At 47.8% G+C, this 18,489-nt stretch overlaps 1 protein-coding gene across 12 annotated transcripts in view; it reads right to left on the bottom strand.

The window, feature by feature from the left end:
• The window catches only part of LOC310692027 (uncharacterized protein), a 105,606-nt gene that overhangs the window by 14,239 nt on the left and 72,878 nt on the right, over positions 1–18,489 (bottom strand). For 3 of the 12 annotated variants that reach the window (XM_083472407.1, XM_083472408.1, XM_083472397.1), the window contains one exon: positions 2,622–4,240. The exons of 1 other annotated variant lie outside the window; for it this stretch is intronic. In XM_083472407.1, the coding sequence (XP_083328533.1) occupies positions 2,907–4,240 (1,334 nt within the window). In that variant the 3' untranslated portion in view covers positions 2,622–2,906. Of the gene's footprint in view, positions 1–2,621; positions 4,241–7,485; positions 7,613–8,059; positions 8,200–10,545; positions 10,594–15,040; positions 15,166–15,722; positions 15,806–17,061; positions 17,228–18,489 lie in introns of those variants that run through there. 8 more of the 12 variants (XM_083472409.1, XM_083472404.1, XM_083472405.1 and 5 more) reach the window with 7 other exon arrangements.

Here is an 18,489-nt window from a genome sequence, read left to right as displayed (position 1 = left end):
TGGGGGGAATTTCTGGAATGCAGCGCTTTGTCCTAGCTCTTAGGCCAATCAATTGGAAATTTGGCATTTTCATAAAACTTTTTGAGGGGGGTTCCTTAAAAAATGCTCAACAGCTTTCGGGATGTCCTGGTTTTTACTTTTTGAAATAAGGCAACCCTAACATTAAGTGTATGGTTTCAAATCTTCCAGTTTTTTCTGTTCATTCTTCATTACTTTATTACTACTGTAACAATGAGTATTACAAGGATGTTCCTCTACTAGTGAGTTCAACCTCCAACTGTTTCCTTGCAGGCTTTCTCCACCGGCCTGGGGGGGCCGGGTCCAAGGTGATGAGCAGATGGACTCCAGCTACAAAAGCTGGGGCTGCTGAACAAATTCTTGGGCTTAGCAAGTTTGTTGTTGCTATAGGTTTTTCTATCTGTATTTTAGATCTTGTCGTGATTTATGTGGCTATTTTTCAGTGTGGTTGTGTATTTTAATGTTCTGTTTATTGTTTACTACTACTTTGCAATTTATTTATTTAATTTTTTACATTTGTATGATGACTTTCACCTGAAGATCTCAGAGTGCTTCACAGCATAAAAATACAAAATAAAAACACAAAAGACATAACAAAAACATGAATCAAAAGACAAGAATAACCATCTCCCCACAAACACATCTGAAAGGACATAGATGGTTTAATTAAACAAAGCCCTGGTTATTATGCTGTAGTAACTCAACCCCCCTTTCTGACTCTCAGTCAATCAACACTCAGACGCAGCAGCCCAAACTTTCCCTTTCTGCCTCTCTAGCTAACAGTACCTTAAATGCACCAGTGTTTTTTTTACTTAAAAGAAGGTTTAGGTGTGCTCTCATGTTGACTCAAGAAAATCATTTTGACTCAAGGAAATTTTATAGTTCAAATCAGGAAAAATAAATACAGTAAATGGACAAAAGTACAAGGATTCACAAAATGTTTAGGGGTATGTGTACCCTGCGCCCCCCCCCCAAAGCACTGAAATGCACTATTATACTATTCTTTTGATACAGGTGTACACAACTTTAAAAACAAGGACCGGAACACTGCGCCTAAACGTGAAGCAGAAGCACACAAAGGCACGATTTCTGAGAGTCTCATGACAGAGCTAGAGTGGTATAGTGGTTAGTGTCAGAGTATGACTTGGCAGACCTGGGTTCAAATTCCTACTTGGCCCTGATGCTCACCAGGTGTCCTTGGGGGCCAGGCACTGCTTCACATCCTGACCAAACTCACAGGGTTATTGTCAGGATTAAAAGAGGACGGGATTCCATTCTTACAAATATTGTAACAGGTTAAGATCTGGTGAAATAGTGTCAGAGCTGCTTGAAGATCCTAGCTCACAGAGGATCACGCTAGCCAGCGGTCATTAAGTAAAAGTCTTTATTGAATTACAGTTTCCATTCTCACGCTGCTGCGCGCAACTCTACGCCTAGTAGCTAGGTCGGCGAAGCTCCGTCTGAGTCTCCGCCCTGTGTGCACCAACTTAATATCCTAGCCTTGCTCCACCTTTTCCTCCTGACTGTCCTCCTCTGGGTCCCTCTACCCCCCGGGGCTTCTTCCTTCCGGGATTCTTCTGACGCTGACCCAGACCCTCCTGCCTCCTTGCGCCGGGCTTTAGGACCTGGCTCTCTTTCGGGGCTGCTTACTGCGCCGCCTTCCTCTGCATTTGAACTTGGCGCGCGCGCCCAACCTTCCACTTTCCTCTCAACCGTTTCTTCGCTCCCCGATGGAGGTGTGGCCATCCCCGACTCATGTCCTCCCTCCTGTGGAGGTGTGGCCACTCCTGACTCATGTCCTCCCTCCTGTGGTGAGCTACCAGCGCTTCCCCCCTGGCTCCCTTCCTCTTCCCTGCTTCCTGGCGGTGACGCTGGTCCCGATTTCCAGCTGCTCCCCCCTGAGTCCTCTCTGGCTCTGTCTTCCTGGGGTGCCCCCCTAGACTCCCCCCTTGCCCTCGCCACTGGTGCTCCTTTCTGTGAATCCTCTGATTCACTGGAAAGACTAGGAGATCTCGGGTCGTCGTCGTCACTCATCTTTTCTTCTGCCTCCTCCCCTTCGCTCTCTGTTTCCTCCCTTGCCCGTGCTTCTGCTCCTAAACCCCTGACATACAGTAACAACAGAAAACAGAAACAAAGGATTAAAAGAGGAGGGGGAGAACCATGAAGCAGCAGCTTGGAGGAAAAGGGGGTATTTGAATGCAAGAAATGAATTTCAGCAGGGACAAATATCAGGTTCTGCAAGTAGGCAGGAATAATCAGCAACACATCTATGTGAAAAGGATCAAGGCCTCTTAGTAGACCACAAGCTTGTTGTGAGTCAACAGTGAGGTGCAGCAGCAAGATAAAAAGCTGCTGCCATTCTAGGCTGCATCATCATAGAATCATGCAGTTTGCAGGAACCCCAAGGGTCTTCCACTCCAAGCCCTGCAATGCAGGAATGTTGTGTTGCACACATTCTGTCTCCACAATGCCTTTGATGCTTCTGGGGCCAAACCTTTTGAACCAGAGTTCTGGATCGGCTTCACCCCTGACAAGCTGGAATGGTGCAGAGGAGGGAGACCAAGGGGAACATGGCTCTGGAAACCAAGACTTCGGAGAAACGGTTGAGGGAGCCGGGATGTTTATTATGGAGAAAAGGAGATGGAGAAGATGTGATAGACATATCTAAAGGGTTGTGCCATGAAGAGTGAGTAAACTTGGTTTCTCCTACTCTGGTGGAAGGAGGACCCAAACCAATGTATTCAAGATAAAAGTAAGGAAAATCTGATGAAACATCAGGCAGAACTTTCTGACAGCAAGAACTGTTTGACTCTGGAACAAACAAGTACAGGTGGGGGTGGACTCTTCTTGAATTGAACGTTTTAAAGCAAAGGTTGGATGACCATCTGTCATGAATGCTTTTGTTGAAAATCCTGCATTGCAGGGGGTTCAAGCAGATGGGACTCACCGTCCAATCCAATGCAACAATTCAATGATTCTTGGGGAATCTGATTCTCCCTGCTGTGAGTTCTTTGATGGGAAGTGAGAAAGGACTCCTGACTAAAACACTCTCCACATTCCAAGCATTTATACGGTCTCTCCATTGTATGAATTATTTGATGGGAAATGAGATGGGAGTCCTGACTAAAACTCCTTCCACATTCCAAGCATTTATATGGGCTCACCCAGGTATGAGTTCTTTGATGGGAAGTGAGACCTGCCTTCTGTGTGAATCTCTTTCCACATTCCAAGCACTGAAATGGTCTCTCCCCTCTATGAATAATCTGATGGGAAGTGAGTTTAGTGCTCTCATTGAAGCTCTTTCCACATTCTGAGCACTGATAAGGTTTTTTATGAATTCTTTGATGGGCAGCAAGGGTGGCACTCTGATTGAAACTCTTTCCGCATTCCGAGCACTGAAAAGGTTTTTCCCCTGTATGAATTCTTTGATGGACCGTGAGTAGGTCACTCCGACTGAAACTCTTTCCACATTCCAAGCACCGATAAGGTTTTTCTCCTGTATGAATTCTTTGATGTGAAATGAAGCTGCACCTGTGACTGAAGCACTTTTGACATTCCTCACACTGATATGGTTTCTCCCCTGTATGAATTCTTTCATGAATAATGAGATGACCACTCCGAGTGAAACTCTTTCCACATTCCAAGCACTGATAGGGTTTCTTCCCAATGGGATTTCTTTGATGGGAAGTTGAATGGGAGCTTTGATTGAAGCTCTTTCCACAATCCAAGTATGGAAAAGGTTTCTCCCCTGTATGAATTCTTTGGTGGAAAATGAGGCTGGACCTGTGACTGAAGCTCTTTCCACATTCCAGGCACTGAAAAGGTTTCTCCCGTGTATGAATTCGTTGATGGGAAATGAGCTGGAACTTTTGACTGAAGCTCTTTCCACATTCCAAGCACTGATAAGGCTTCTCCCCTGTATGAAGTCTTTGATGGGTAGTGAGGCTGGACCTGTGACTAAAGAACTTTTGACATTCCTCACACTGATATGGTTTCTCCCCAGTATGAATTCTTTCATGAATAATGAGATGACCCCTCCGACAGAAGCTCTTTCCACATTCCAAGCACTGGTAGTGTTTCTTCCCAGTGGGATTTCTTCGAGGGGAAGTTGAATGGGAGCTTTGACTGAAGCTCTTTCCACATTCCAAATATTTTCTTGGTTTCTCCTCTGTGTGGATTTCGTCATGATCTCCCTTGTCCTCCATTTCCAATTCATCATCCCCTGCAACAAAGAGAGAGATGAATTAGAGGCTCAGCAAGAAATGGAGCCCGCAATGATTGAACATTGCTCTTTAATGCTTGTGAGAGAGGAAGAACTGGAGCGAGATAGATGGAGGACTTATTTTAGGGTTCACTGCCTTTGTTGACTGGCATTCAGAGACATCTTTATGGGAACCTGAGATCCCAAAACCCTGGCTCTTTTCTGGGATGGATTTTGCTTGGCCCAATCATGGAATCTGTTCCATCTCTAATATCAGTTGTCTTTGACAGAAGTGATGACTCCAGGCTGGGGGAGGCTGGCTAGTTTTGGGCTGTCAATACCCTGCCAGTAGAAGAAGAAGAAGAGTTTGGATTTGATACCCCACCTTTCACTCCCCTTCAGGAGTCTCAAAGCGGCTAACATTCTCCTTTCCCTTCCTCCCCCACAACAAACACTCTGTGAGATGAGTGGGGCTGAGAGACTTCACAGAAGTGTGACTGGCCCAAGGTCACCCAGCAGCTGCATGTGGAGGAGCGGAGACACGAACCCGGTTTCCCAGATTACGTGACTACCGCTCTTAACCACTACACCACACTGGTAGAGATTATGTGATGATTTATGACAGCCAGGGTGAAGATACCAGTATCACGCTCTCCCTTTGAAGATTGGGAGATGAACTGGGATGAACCTAACATGCTCTGAAGGCACCACTTTTCACACTGAGATAAGAAGTTTCTTTTCAGGGATTTTCAACATTAAACACAATGAAAGCCAAACTAAATAAAAATAAAACAGAGAGAATAAATGGAAAAAGAAACAAACAAATAACAGAAGAAGAGAAAAAGAAAGAAGCCCTCTATCAAGGTTGTATCTTAACCGTTATTCTGGAGCAGAGGAATGGAGCCATGGACAGAAACACTAAGAAACATTCTGTGATGGCAGAGAAAGAACTGGGAGAGAAATGATCTTTTGTTCAAACTGAGGTAAACTCAGGGGGGAAAGCCACCAAGCAGCTGGTAAACTTGTCTGGAGAGAAAAAAATGGAAGAAGTGGAATGGAAGGACTTTTACGCTTCTGGTCAACACCCACATTCAAGGGTGGCAGTTCTTTAGAACCCCTCTGGGGATTGTGAATAAGTTCAGGCAGAGGGAGGGAGAGAACAAGGCATGTCCTCTCCCGGACGTCTCTGGGAAGAATCAGAGACTAAGGTGCATCTAGATGTTGGTTGACCCCATGACTGCCTCCATGGAAGAAGAAATGAAGGGGACGCTGGGAGTGAGTTCTCTGCCAAAGAACCAGCCTCCAGAGCCTTTTTATGAAGCGTGGAAAGAGTCCTCCTTCAATTTGGCTAATTGGATGAAACTAAGAGCCCTCTCTGGACAAGATATGCAACGCAGGCTGCGACTTAACCAGCTGTCGTGTAGGAACTGGAATTTCTGAAGATATTTAAATGGAATTTTAACATGGGAAAACCCCTGCAACAGACTTGAACAGAGAAGGAGGGGGGCAGACTGTTTTATGTTACACTATTTCCCCCTGTGCTTTCCCTGCCCTCTCCTGATTAATGAAAAGAAGAAGCAAGTGTCGAGAATGTGGGACTTTTGGCTGAGGAAAGAGGAGGGCAGATGTTTTTATGTTTTACTGGGAATTTGAAAAAGTCTTACTATGCCTGCCCTCCTCTGACTAAGGACTGACTGATTGGTCATTCGATTTGTGTTTACAATCATCTCTGTGCATTGTTTGCTGTTTCTGGAGGGAGAAACGCAGGAATTGCAATTTACGACTCTTCAGACTAGCAAGAATGCAGTCTACTCTGTTAATATGGAAGGAACTCAGGCCATGAAGAGGTTGAGAGGAGTGTGGCGCGGCTTGGCATAGAGGTGAAACAGGTGACCTGGAGGTACTGGACTGGATGTGCCTGCTGTGTGTTGGAGAGGGACAGAGACTCTAATGGCTGGGCTGTTCAATAAATTATCCTGTTTGAGAGCCAGATTTATCTGCGGTTGTAATCTCTGTGGAGGAATATCTGAAGTGACCTTGGGCAGCATGAGAAGGAACATAAGAGCTGCAGTTAAGCAGCAAAAAAACTGGATCTGAACAAGGAAAATGCGGAGGTACAAGTTGGAAGACAAGAATGAACTCTGAAAAATGGAACTTATTAAAATTCAAGCCAATGTTTAAAGGGAATAATAACCACACCTGTTGTCATTGAATATATATACAGGCTGAGTCTTATTAAGGTTCACTTTTTCTGTATGCAGGGATGTAAAGGAGCAGCTGATGTATAATGATTTTGGTTAATACTAGGGACGCGGGTGGCATTGTGGTCTAAACCACAGAGCCCAGGACTTGCCGATCAGAAGGTCGGCGGTTCGAATCCCCGCGACGGAGTGAGCTCCCGTTGCTCAGTCCCTGCTGCTGCCAACCTAGCAGTTCGAAAGCACGTCAAAGTGCAAGTAGATAAATAGGTCCCGCTCTGGCGGGAAGGTGAACGGCGTTTCCGTGCGCTGCTCTGGTTTGCCAGAAGCGGCTTCGTCATGCTGGCCACATGACCCAGAAGCTGTACGCCAGCTCCCTCAGCCAATAAAGCTAGATGAGTGCCGCAACCACAGAGTCGTCTGCAACTGGACCTAATGGTCAGGGGTCCCTTTACCTTTAGAGGATGTTATCTAGATATTAACTGAGAACAATAAACAGCAATAGGGGTTCATCTTGGACATATCTTATACGTGGAATGGAAAGCCGGTTTGGGAAAATTATATGAAACTGAATTAATTGGTTTGCAATTGATTTGCAGCAATTTGGAAGAACAAGAAAAAATAAATGAAAGAAGTGGAAATGGAAGGAGTTTTCTTCTTAAATCAAGGTGGGACATCATGGCCAACAGGAGATAGGATTGGGTACAAATTAATGAACATATAATAAGTAAAGGATTATTGATTATTATCCAGATAAGAAACATTTGTTATACTGGACTGGAGGAAGAATTTTCTTGATAGCTAGTGATAATAACAACTGGACTTTTTGCGTGGAAAGCAAAATGAACGAACTTGAGGTGCCTGGGATTGATGATTGAGAAAAGACCGCCTAGCAGATGGAGGAACAGCTGGGCACTGTCTTGCAATGCAGCTGGATATTATCCTGGAGTGAATGCTTTGAATACTTTGAACCATCCGAATATACATTACATAATGGGCAGAGGGAGAATGGGAAGTCTTCTCTATTTATTTCCTTTATTTCTGTTTTCCTTTTTCAATGATACTTACTGTAGCTTTACTCCTTTTTTTTTTGTTAGTTCTCTTTTTGTCCTTGTTTTATTTCGTATTTTGAAGTTCTCTACGCTGGTCTGATGAGGATATTCACAGAAAGCTGCTGTATTGCTGATGAAGGACTCTGCGGGAGAGGCAGGGAAGGGGTCATCTCCCAGGGAAAGAGGTTGGGAGAAGAAAGGGAAGTTCCCTGGTGAGAGCTGGAAGCGTCGATAAGGGTTAAGATCTACCACTGGTAGAGGGCACTGTATTTTATTTTTCTTCTCGCTCACTCTCTTTCCCGTTTTCTGTTTTTTCTTTCTCTCTTTGTTACTGTTCTTTTCTTCTCTATGTTTATATAGATTAGTTGGTTTTTAATTCTATTGAAAACTTACAACAACAACAACAAGCTACTTCACTTTCCCTAACCACTCTGAAACCTACATTTAAAAGGGACTGGGCAGTTCAGACCAGCCTGATCCTTGTTTAAAAAGGCTGTAAGTGGGGCTGTCAAAATCCACCAAATCTGGGAGGTTCGTCACATATATATGTATGGAATTTCAAAACATATTGATCCAGCGGGGAGCCTTACCAAGAGAGGCCATGATTCCACAATTATCAGCTATTATTCTCCTCTATGGCTTCTGTATGCAGAGCTTTCTGGTCAGGGTCCAGCAACGCCCACTCCTCACCCAGGAATCGAACAATGACGCCTTCAAAGCCCAGTGAACTCTAAGAAGAAAAAGAGAGAGAAAGGTGCTCCTCATAGCCAGTATAAAGATTATCTACTATGAACTGATTTGTTGTTTCCCACCTGTGCTGTTTTAATGGGATTGTCTTGCTGCACATTGTAAGTATGGATGCTCCTTTTAACATCTTACTGGAATTATTTTGTGTTTTGTTGTGTACATTAGGCCAACTTCAAGAGGCATATGGGGACCCAAGGTGGAGAGGGTGGGGAAAGCCCAGTATTGCAACAGATGGAGCTGGTTAGGAGAGGTCAGCAACCTTTTTCAGCCGTGGGCCGGTCCACTGTCCCTCAGACCTTGTGGGGGGCTGGACTATATTTTGAAGGGGAAATATGAACAAATTCCTAAGCCCCACAAATAACCCAGAGATGCATTTTAAATAAAAGCACACATTCTACTCATGTAAAAACACGCTGATTCCCAGACTGTCCATGGGCTGGACTGAGAAGGCAATTGGGCCGGATCCGGCCCCCGGCCTCAGTTTGCCTACCCATGTGGTTAGGTGTATCCTGGCCACGGTTTTTCATGAACTGGAAACTGGTGGGAAGCATATTTTAGCATTTCTACTATTTAGAAAAATAAAACAGAAACTACTGTTAAATAATGCTAGCGATGTTCAGAAGGAACAATAAGGGGAGGGGGCTGTTCCTTATTCTCAGCAATGGAACACCCTCCCTCAGAAGGTGGTGGACTCTCCTGCCATGGAGGTTTTTAAAGCGTCATGGATGCTATAATTGAAATGGCTATATTACCGTGGTTTTGACTAGATGTCCCTCAGGGTCCCTTCCAACCCCACAATTCTATTAAAGTCTCCTTTGCTGAGTGCGTTGCCAGGTTACCAGACGTCCCTGTTTCCCGGGGACAGTCCCCAGATTTACAAATCAGTCCCCATACAAAATCCATTGAAGTTGAAAAGTGTTCCTGGAGTAATTGAAAAAAATCTGGTAACCTTAACTCTACGTGGAGCTGCCTTTGAAGAGGACTGGGAGACCGGTCCAAAATGTAGCAGTCCGATTACGGGCTGAGCTCCCGCACTTTATTTATGGCATCTCTATCCCCCCCCCTTTTCTCCAAGGAGATCCAGGGGGCATCCATGGGTCTATCCAGGGATGTCTTTTCTACTGGGCGTAGTGGTGGGGCGAGCCAGGGCACCAAGCAGTGGAGGGCGCCAGGCAGAGTGTCCGGGGAGGGGAGAGCGGGGAGGTATGCGAGGCGGAGCGGGGGCTTAGTGCTTGCGCGCCTCCAGCACCTGTCGGAGGCAGGAAGGCTCCGGATGCCTTTGCACAGGCCAGAGCTCTCTCTGCTGGCTCCGCAACACGCCACCTCCTCGGCTGCTTACATCCCAAGCTCTGCACATAATAAACTTGACTCTGCCACCATTTCCCCGTCCACTCCGACAGAGACCCCTGGGCTCAAGGCTACATGCGGCAACTGTTGCCCCTAGCACCCCTCCCTCCTCCCGCTGCCCCCACCACCTTGGCACTCCTTCACATGAACTGTGTCATGCTCCCCCCCCCCCGTTCCTCCCCAAGCAAGGATGGTGAGACTGTGGCTGAGCGAGCGAGGATGGTGAGACTGCGGCCTGGCTTGCTTCGCCTGTCCCTGCCCGAACGAGACCCCTGCCTGCCTCCCGTGCCGCCCCCATTGCGCCTGGCTGCCCAGCCCCACACCACGACCTCACCACGGCAGCCGGCGTCCGGCTGTGTGCGAGGGTGGGAGCAGCCTTTCCTAAAAAATGTCAACAACTTTGGGGTCCCCCCCTTATAAAAGGTCTGGGGGGTGCCGGAGGGATCTTTGCACCCCTGCGCCAGATATGCTTCAGGCGGCCCTGGGTCTACCCCCCTACCCATTTCGCCCAACATTTTAGTGGAAATTTCGGCCTTGCACAGGGTTGGACTGGAAGACCCTTGTGGTCTAAGCCACTGAGCCTCTTCTGGTTGCTGATCGTGAGGTCGGTGGTTTGAAACGGCACAAGGGAGTGAGCTCCCTGCTCCTGCCAAGCTAGCAGCTCGAAAGCAGGCCAGCGCAATAGATCCAGAGGTACCGCTCCGGCGGGAAGGGAAACAGCGTGCGCTCCGGCCCTCTGCACGGTGTCCCGCTGCGCCCGAAGCGGGCTAGTCCTGCTGGTCACCTGACCAAGGCCGGCTCCCCCAAATCAGGCTGGGAGCCGCACCCCAGAATCCCCTGGGACGGGACTTAACGGGGTCCTTCCTCTTTTCCCGGGGAGGGGGCGGGGGGCGGGGTCCCAGGCTGCATGGATCTGGAAGACCCCCTCTGCCCCCTCCCCTTCGCCCCAATGCCCCCTCTGGGGAAGGGAGAGGAGGCTCACCAGATCCCGGAAGAGAGCGGGCAGATCCCTTCCTCTCTAGGAAGGAAGGCGTAGCGGAGGGAGGGGCTTGGGCGCGGGAGGACCAGCCGGCTTCCCCTTCTTTTCCTGTCCGCTCTAGGAAGGCAGCTCCGCTCCTCTTAACCCTTGGCCTGCCGTGCCCCCCCTTCTCTCCCTCTCCAAAGCAGGAGGATTTGGGGGGCCCTCTTGGCTGGCGAGCTGAGCTGCTCCCTCCCTTGGAAACAGCAGCAGCTGGAAGGGGGAAACCCCAGCGGGGAATCGGGGGGGGGGGTTGGGGGGACCCCCTTCCTCCGCGGGTTCTTTTCTCTTCTCTCCCCCCCATCCTGCCTAGCAATTCCCTTCCTTCTGCCCCAGTCATAGGGCAAAGTCACAGGCACTTTTCCAGCTCAAGGAGGCAGACAGGGCGCGACGCTCCTCCACTTTAAAAGCACAGTTTGAAAAAGCCACAACTAGACAATACTAGGAGATCAGCACCTCAACAGGTTCAGGAGGCGCCTGAGGGCCCCAAAGAGGCGTCAGGAGGCAGCAAATACCAGAATGGATTGTGTGTGTGACCGAGAGCCGAGTCTGGCGGAAAGAAGGATCCCCAGCCAGTCAAGGGGCCGAGGGATCCCCTGGGTCTGGCGCGCAAAAGAAGGCGCCTGAGAGGAGAGAGGGAGGCTGAGGGAAAGTGAGCCAAAGTATTAGGCTGTGAAGGAACCTGGGCTGGTCAAAAGGATTGAACTGCCACACCTGTCATAACTAAGGCAAGGAGCGAGAGGGAAGTAACAGAAACGCATTTGAGCATTTTCCCACCTCGTCTAGAAACAGGAACATCTACTTGAAGGGTACAAACTGATCTTTAGCAACTGAAGTTTAAGAAAAGTTGTTCATATGCTACTGTGTTTAAGCCTGTGACATCCTTATATTTAAGTAATAAGCTAACTTCTACCTGAAAGTTGTTGTTGTTTAGTCGTGTCCGACTCTTCGTGACGCCATACCTGAAAGTATGCACCTCCTTACCCAACTGTTTCACCAACCTCTGTTTTGTAAATCAAACTTTTCTTATTCTGTCAGAGACTCCCTTAGTTGAAGTTTCCCCCACACAAGACCCCCACAAAAATTGCAGAAATTCATTTAATTGGCGTACCATGCGGCGGGTGTGCTAAATTTCACTGGGGGCACTTAGCAGAGTGAATCCGCTACAGTGTGCAACTTGCAGGGAACAGTATCTGATTCACACCCCTCTCCTTCTCTTCAACCTCCTGCATTATTTGGGTAACACTACTGGCCCATCTTTTAGGGATGTTGCAAGACTTTGTTTTTCTGAAGCACATTTAAACATTTCAGAATGCAAAGTTTTTCTCTTTGTGTTGTGCCACCACCCCCTTTGTTCTGGCAGTGCCCACACACTCCTGTGCCACATTCCCAAAGCATTCAGGGAGCACAGCTAGAAGGTGGAACTTTATTGGGCCTTTCTAGGCTTGCTATACATCAGGAAAATTCCTGACGTCTTAGTTTCCGGGTGTAAAATTGGTGTTGGGGTTTTTGCCAAATTGGCACAATGTCAGGGAAAAACCAGATGTATGGCAATGTGGTGGAAAAAGCAGTGGAAACAGCTCAAAAAGTTAAACATCACTATTGGGGGGGAGAGATTTCCACAAGAAAGTCAACAATTTGGGTTTCTTCAACAACTTTGCGGGTGTCAGGAATCCTACTTGACTGGCAACCCTAAAGGTAAAGGTACCCCTGCCCGTACGGGCAAGTCATGTCCGACTCTAGGGTTGTGCGCCCATCTCACTTAAGAGGAAGATATACTTCCGGGTCACGTGGCCAGTGTGACGAAGCTGCTCTGGCGAACCAGCGCAGCACACGGAAACGCCGTTTACCTTCCCGCTATAAAGCAGTACCTATTTATCTACTTGCACTTAGGGGTGCTTTCAAACTGCTACATGGGCAGGAGCTGGGACCGAATGGCGGGAGCTCACCCCATCGCGGGGATTCGAACTGCCGACCATGCGATTGGCAAGTCCTAGGCGCTGAGGTTTTACTCACAGCGCCAACCGCGTCCCTACCTTTCACCAAACACACTCTTATTCACACTGCCACCCCAAAGAACTCCTATCTGAAAACTTCACCCCTAATGTAGAAAGGAATTACAAATCTGGTGTAGTATACCCGTTTTATTGAAAAATGAAAAATAAATTCATGTTTGTGTACATAAGCATGTGGTTTCAAATGTTCCTGTTTCTTTTTTACTTAATTACAATGGTAACAATGTGCATCTTTATGCTGTTCCTCTACTCCTCTACTACTGATCTAACCAGCCCTCCTTCACAACTACCACCCCCTCTCTCTCTTCACTCCATCCTCCATCAGTCTATCCTGAAGAGGCCCAAAACCATCTTGGTTGCGAGTCCTGGAATACCACCTCCCTGCCTCGCAGGCATTTTCCCACCTAGATTGGGAGAGAAGGGCCCAGTGAGATGGATGGAAGGAGAGACTCCAGCTACAAAAGCTGGGCTGCTGAACAGACTCTTTGGCTTAGGATATTGGGGGGGGGGTTGTTGTAGGGTTTTGAATATTTATTTTAGATCTTGTTGTGATTTGTGTGGTTATTCTTCAATTCGGTTGTGTATTCTACTGTTTTATTGTTTACGACTGCTTTGCTTTTTATTTGATTTATTACATTTGTATGATGGCTTTCACCCAAAGGTCTCAAAGGTTGGGTGGCCATCTGTCATGAATTCTTTTGTTGAATATCCTTCATTGCAGGGGCTTGGAGAAGATGACTCTCACCATCCAATCCAATGCAACAATTCAATGATTCTTGGGGAATCTGATTCTCCCTGCTGTGAGTTCTTTGATGAGACGTGAGAAAGGACTCCTGACTAAAACACTCTCCACATTCCAAGCATTTATATGGTCTCTCCATTGTATGAATTATTTGATGGGAAATGAGATAGGAGTCCTGACTAAAAGTCCTTCCACATTCCAAGCATTTATGTGGGCTCACCCAGGTATGAGTTCTTTGATGGGAAGTGAGACTTCCTTTCTGAGTGAATCTCATTCCACACTCCAAGCACTGATAGGGTTTCTCCCCTGTGTGAGTTCTTTGGTGGAAAGTGAAAGAGTCACTCCGAGAGAAGCTCTTTCCACATTCCAAGCACTGGAATGGTTTCTCCCCTGTATGAATTATCTGATGGGCAGTGAGTTTGATGCTTTCCCTGAAGCTCTTTCCACATTCCAAGCACTGAAAAGGTTTTGTATGAATTCTTTGATGGGAGGTGAGATTATATTTCCAGTCAAAGCTTTTTCCACATTCCCAGCACTTATATGGTTTCTCCCTTGTATGGATTTTTTGATGGGAAGTGACATAGGCCTTTGTACTGAAGCTCTTCCCGCATTCCAAGCATTGATAAGGTTTCTCTCCTTTATGAATTCTTTGATGGGTAGTGAGATTTTGCTTCATGTTGAAGCTCTTTCCACATTCCAAGCACTGATAGGGTTTCTCCCCTGTATGAATTCTTTGATGGGCCGTGAGATGGAACCTCTGATGGAAGCTCTTCCCACATTCCAAGCACTGATATGTTTTCTTCCCAATGGGATTTCTTGGATGAGATGAGGAATGAGAGCTCTCTCCACACTCCTCATTTTGACGTGGGTTCTCCACTGTGTGGATTTTGTCACGGATTCGCTGGTTCTTAGTTTCTGATTCATCACCACCTGCAAGAAAGAGAGATATGGATTTGAGCATCAGGAGGAAGGAGAGTCCACAATTATTGAATAAAGTACATCACTGCTTCTATTGTAGGAAGCCCTATGGGGAATTAGATGTGAGGTCTTAGCAAAGGAATCACTGCCTTTCTGGACTGGCATTCACTGAGATATTGATGGCAACCTGACTCAAAAGGCCTGGCTGTTTTCTGGGACGATGGGTTTTTTTGGCCTTATCATGGAAACCGCACCATCTCCAAGGTCAGTAGTTTCTTTGGTCATCCAAAACTGACAAGCAGAAACAGAAAATCTGACAGTCCAGCTAACCACATTGAATCCCGAATTATTCCAACCAGCTCCAGTGACTGGCAATGCAGGAAGTTTCAAAGAATAGCAGAGATATTGGTTTCTCTCTTTTTTTGTTTTTATTTTCTTCTCTATGTTTATTTAGATTAGCTTGGTATTTATTCTATGTTGAATACTTTCAATTAAAAAATAAAACCTGACAGAAGCCATATCCGTTTCACTAACCACTCTGAAGTCTACATTTAAAAAGGTCTGGGCAGTTCACACCAGCCTGATCCTTGTTTAAAAAGGCATAAATGGAGTAAGAATATTCACAGGCAAAACAGTCAACAGTGCACCATTCAAGGTAAATTGTGTGGGTTTGAGAATCCCAGATGCTGTAGGTGGTGCGGTTCAGCTCCATCTAAGTCTAGGAGGTTCACCACATAGGTATATATACGGAATATCAAAACAAAGTTCCAACAGGGAACCTTACCGAGAAAGGCCATGATCCCACAATTCTCCTTTATAACTTCTGTATGCAGAGCTCTCTGGTCAGGATCCAGTAATGCCCACTGCTCACCCGTGAAACAAACAGCGACGTCTTCAGAGAACAGTGAACTGTTAAAAAGAGAGAGAGAGAGAGAGGTCCTCCTCTTAGCCAGAATAACGATTATCTGCTATGAATTGTTTTGTTGTTTCCTGCCTGTAAAGTACTGCACAGTTTTAATGGGATTCTTTTACCACACTGTTTAAGTATGGATGCTGCTTTTACCGTCTTAATGGAATTATTTTTGTGTGTTTCATTGTGTGCATTAGGCCAACGTAGAGGGGGTGCGAAAGCCCCACTGTGCAATAGATGGGGCTGGTTAGGTGAATCACAGTTACTGTTTTTTATGGTTGGCAAACTGATGAGAAATGTATTTTAGTATTTCACAATAAGTAGACAAATAAAACTGCAATGATCACTAAATAATGGTAACAACATTCAGAAGAAGAATTAAGGTGAGGTGGATGTTCCTTAATCTCAGTACATAAATCTTCTTCAATAACATTGTCAGTCTTTGTTAAGGGCTGTTTTGACAGAAGCCAAGAGGAAGAGGTGAGAGATTCCTTCAGAGGACCCCTGGCTGCCCCACCCCCTCCGCCTCTTTCCCCACAAGGCTGCTTTCCCCTACCTGATCTGGTTCCACAGTCACTGCTTCCTCTCCGCCACCAAGAAAAGATGGATGAAGAGGTCTTGCTGGCAATCTCCTGTCACCTGCAAGAGACAAAGGTAAGTGGGAAGCCAGGAGTGCATGACGCTTCTCTCAAGACGTGATTCATTGCCTTTCTAACTAAAGGTGGACCTTAGAGAAAGTACAGGTGTCACTCAGGAATTTCCAGAGGGACAAATGTAAGGTTCTTCACTTAGGCAGGAAGAACCAGCTACACAAGTATAAGATGGAGAACATAGGGGTTTTCATAGACCAAAAGCTGAACATGAGTCAACAGTCTGATTCAGCAGCAAAAAAGGCTAATGCAGTTCTAAGCTGCACCCACAGAAGTCTAGTTTTCAGATAAAGGGAAGTTACAGCGCCACTCTATTCTGCCTTGGGCAGACCCCACCTGGAGCTCCATGTCTGGTTCTGGACACTGCAATTCAAGAAGTATATTGGCAAGCTGAAAGGTGTGCAGAGGAGGTCAACTAGGATGATCAAAGGTCTGGAAGCCATGCCTTATGGGGAATGGTTGAAGGAGATGGGGAAAGAGGAACCTGAGAGGAGGGGAATTGACTCAATGTATCCAAGGAGCTTCTGTCTAAACATCTGAGGGTAAGAGGTGTTTGACAGTGGAACAGGTGCCCTTGTAAGGTGGTGGACTCTCCTTCCATGGATAGTTTTTAAGTGTCATGGATGCTTTGACATTCTTGCATTGCAGGGGGTTGGACTAGATGACCATCAGGGTCCCTTCCAACTCTACAATTCTAAGATTCTACTGAAGTCTCATTTGCTGAGTGCATGGAGCTGCCTTGGAAACTGGAGCCAAATGCAGTAGCCAAATTATAAACTAATTACTGGCTGAGGTCCCACTCTGTATTTATGACATTTCTATCCCCTCTTTTTCTCCAAGGACATCCAGGTGGCATTTTATTGGAGATGCCTGCACTGCACAGGGTGGGACTAGAGGACTGTCCTGGGGTCTCTTGAGCTTGTTGATCAGGAGGTTAGGAGTTCAAATTTGCAAGCCGGGGGGAGCTCCCGCCAACCTAGCAGGGTTGAAAGCGAGTAGATAAATAGGTGCTGCTGTGACTCATCCCGGTGTCCCGCTGCGCCCGAAGCGGGCTAGTCCTGCTGCTCACCTGACCAAGGCCGGCTCCCCCAAATCAGGATGGGAGCCGCACCCCAGAATCCCCTGGGACGGGACTTCGCTGGGTCCTTCCCCTTTTCCCGGGGAGGGGGCGGGGGGCGGGGTCCCAGGCTGCATGGATCTGGAAGACCCCCGATGCACCCTCTGGCGAAGGGAGAGGAGGCTCACCAGATCCCGGAAGAGAGCGGGCAGATCCCTTCCTCTCGAGCAAGGCAGGCGCTGCGGAGGGAGGGGCTTGGGCTTGGGAGGACCAGCCGGCTTCACCTTCTTTTCCTGTCCGCTCTAGGAAGGCAGCTCCGCTCCTCTTAACCCTTGGCCTGCCGTGCACCCCTTCTCTCCCTCTCCAAAGCAGGAGGGTTTGGAGGCTCCTCTTGGCTGGCGAGCTGAGCTGCTCCCTCCCTTGGAAACAGCAGCAGCTGGAAGGGGGAAACCCCAGCGGGGAATCGGGGGGTTGGCTGCCCCTTCCTTCTGCCCCAGCAATGAGGGCCAAGTCCCAGACTGAGCAGCCCCACTTTCAAGGCAACAGTTTTGTGTGTGTGTGTGTGTGTGTATAGAGACGCCACCAGGGGGCTGGAACTTCTCTCTGATTGGCTCCCCAGAGAGGCGGGGGCGGAGCCAGCCCTTTGGGCGGGAAGAGGAGAGGCGCCTTTTCGGAGGGAGTTTTGAGGCTGGAGCTGAGGCGGGAGGAAGGAATAATAATAATAATAATAATAATAATAATAATAATAATAATAATAAGAAGAAGAAGAAGAAGAAGAAGAAGAAGAAGAAGAAGAAGAATATGATGATGATGATGATGACGACGACGACTGAGAGGCTGTGTCTGAGGGAGCAGTGGAGAAGCGGCTCTGGTCTGGGTGGAAGATCCTCCCTGAGGAGAATCTCGGGGGCCAGAAGAAGGAGCCTGGCAGCTGAGGGAGGAAGAGGGGCTGGAGGGGAAGAGGGGGGAAAGCCAGGCTGAGTCTCTGGGGGTCTGAGAGGAAGAAGGGGGCCGAGGGATCCCCTGGGTCTGTGCGCCTCAGGAGGGGCCTTGCTGAGAGGAGAGAGGGAGGCTGAGGGAAAGTATTAGGCAGTGAAGGAACCTGGGCCATGCAGAGGCAGAGCTCGCTGCTCTGGCACCTGGAGCAGCACACAAGCTGTGCACCTGGGGGCAGGGATGGCCACCCACAGGGGCGCTACCTGCGGCAAGTGTCCAGGGGGGCTATGTCACCCCCCAGGGATGACACTCGGGGCAGCCCACCCCCACCGCACCCCCCTTCCTCTAAGAGTGGGGCTTTTTCAAAAGTATTTAACTGCAACACCTGTCATAACTAGGAGAAAGACAGTGAAGCCACAGTAGCATTATTGGGGTAATGCTACTGGTTCACCTCACAGGTACCGTATTTTTCGCCCCATAGGGCACACCGGCCCATAGGGCGCACCTAGTTTTTTTGGGGGGGGAAATAAAGAAAAAACATTATTTCACCCCCAGGCGCGGGGCTGGGGTGGGGGAAGCCCGATCTTCCCCCAACCCCAGCCCCTAGAACAGGCTGCTATCCACAAGGCTTGCAGAGAGCTGCGCGAAGCCTGGGGGGCACTGAGCTCAGCACCCCCAGG

Source organism: Podarcis liolepis (assembly GCF_965112155.1).
Source record: "Podarcis liolepis genome assembly, chromosome: 13".
Lineage (NCBI taxonomy): Eukaryota > Metazoa > Chordata > Lepidosauria > Squamata > Lacertidae > Podarcis > Podarcis liolepis.
This window is presented reverse-complemented; position numbering and strand designations above follow the sequence as displayed.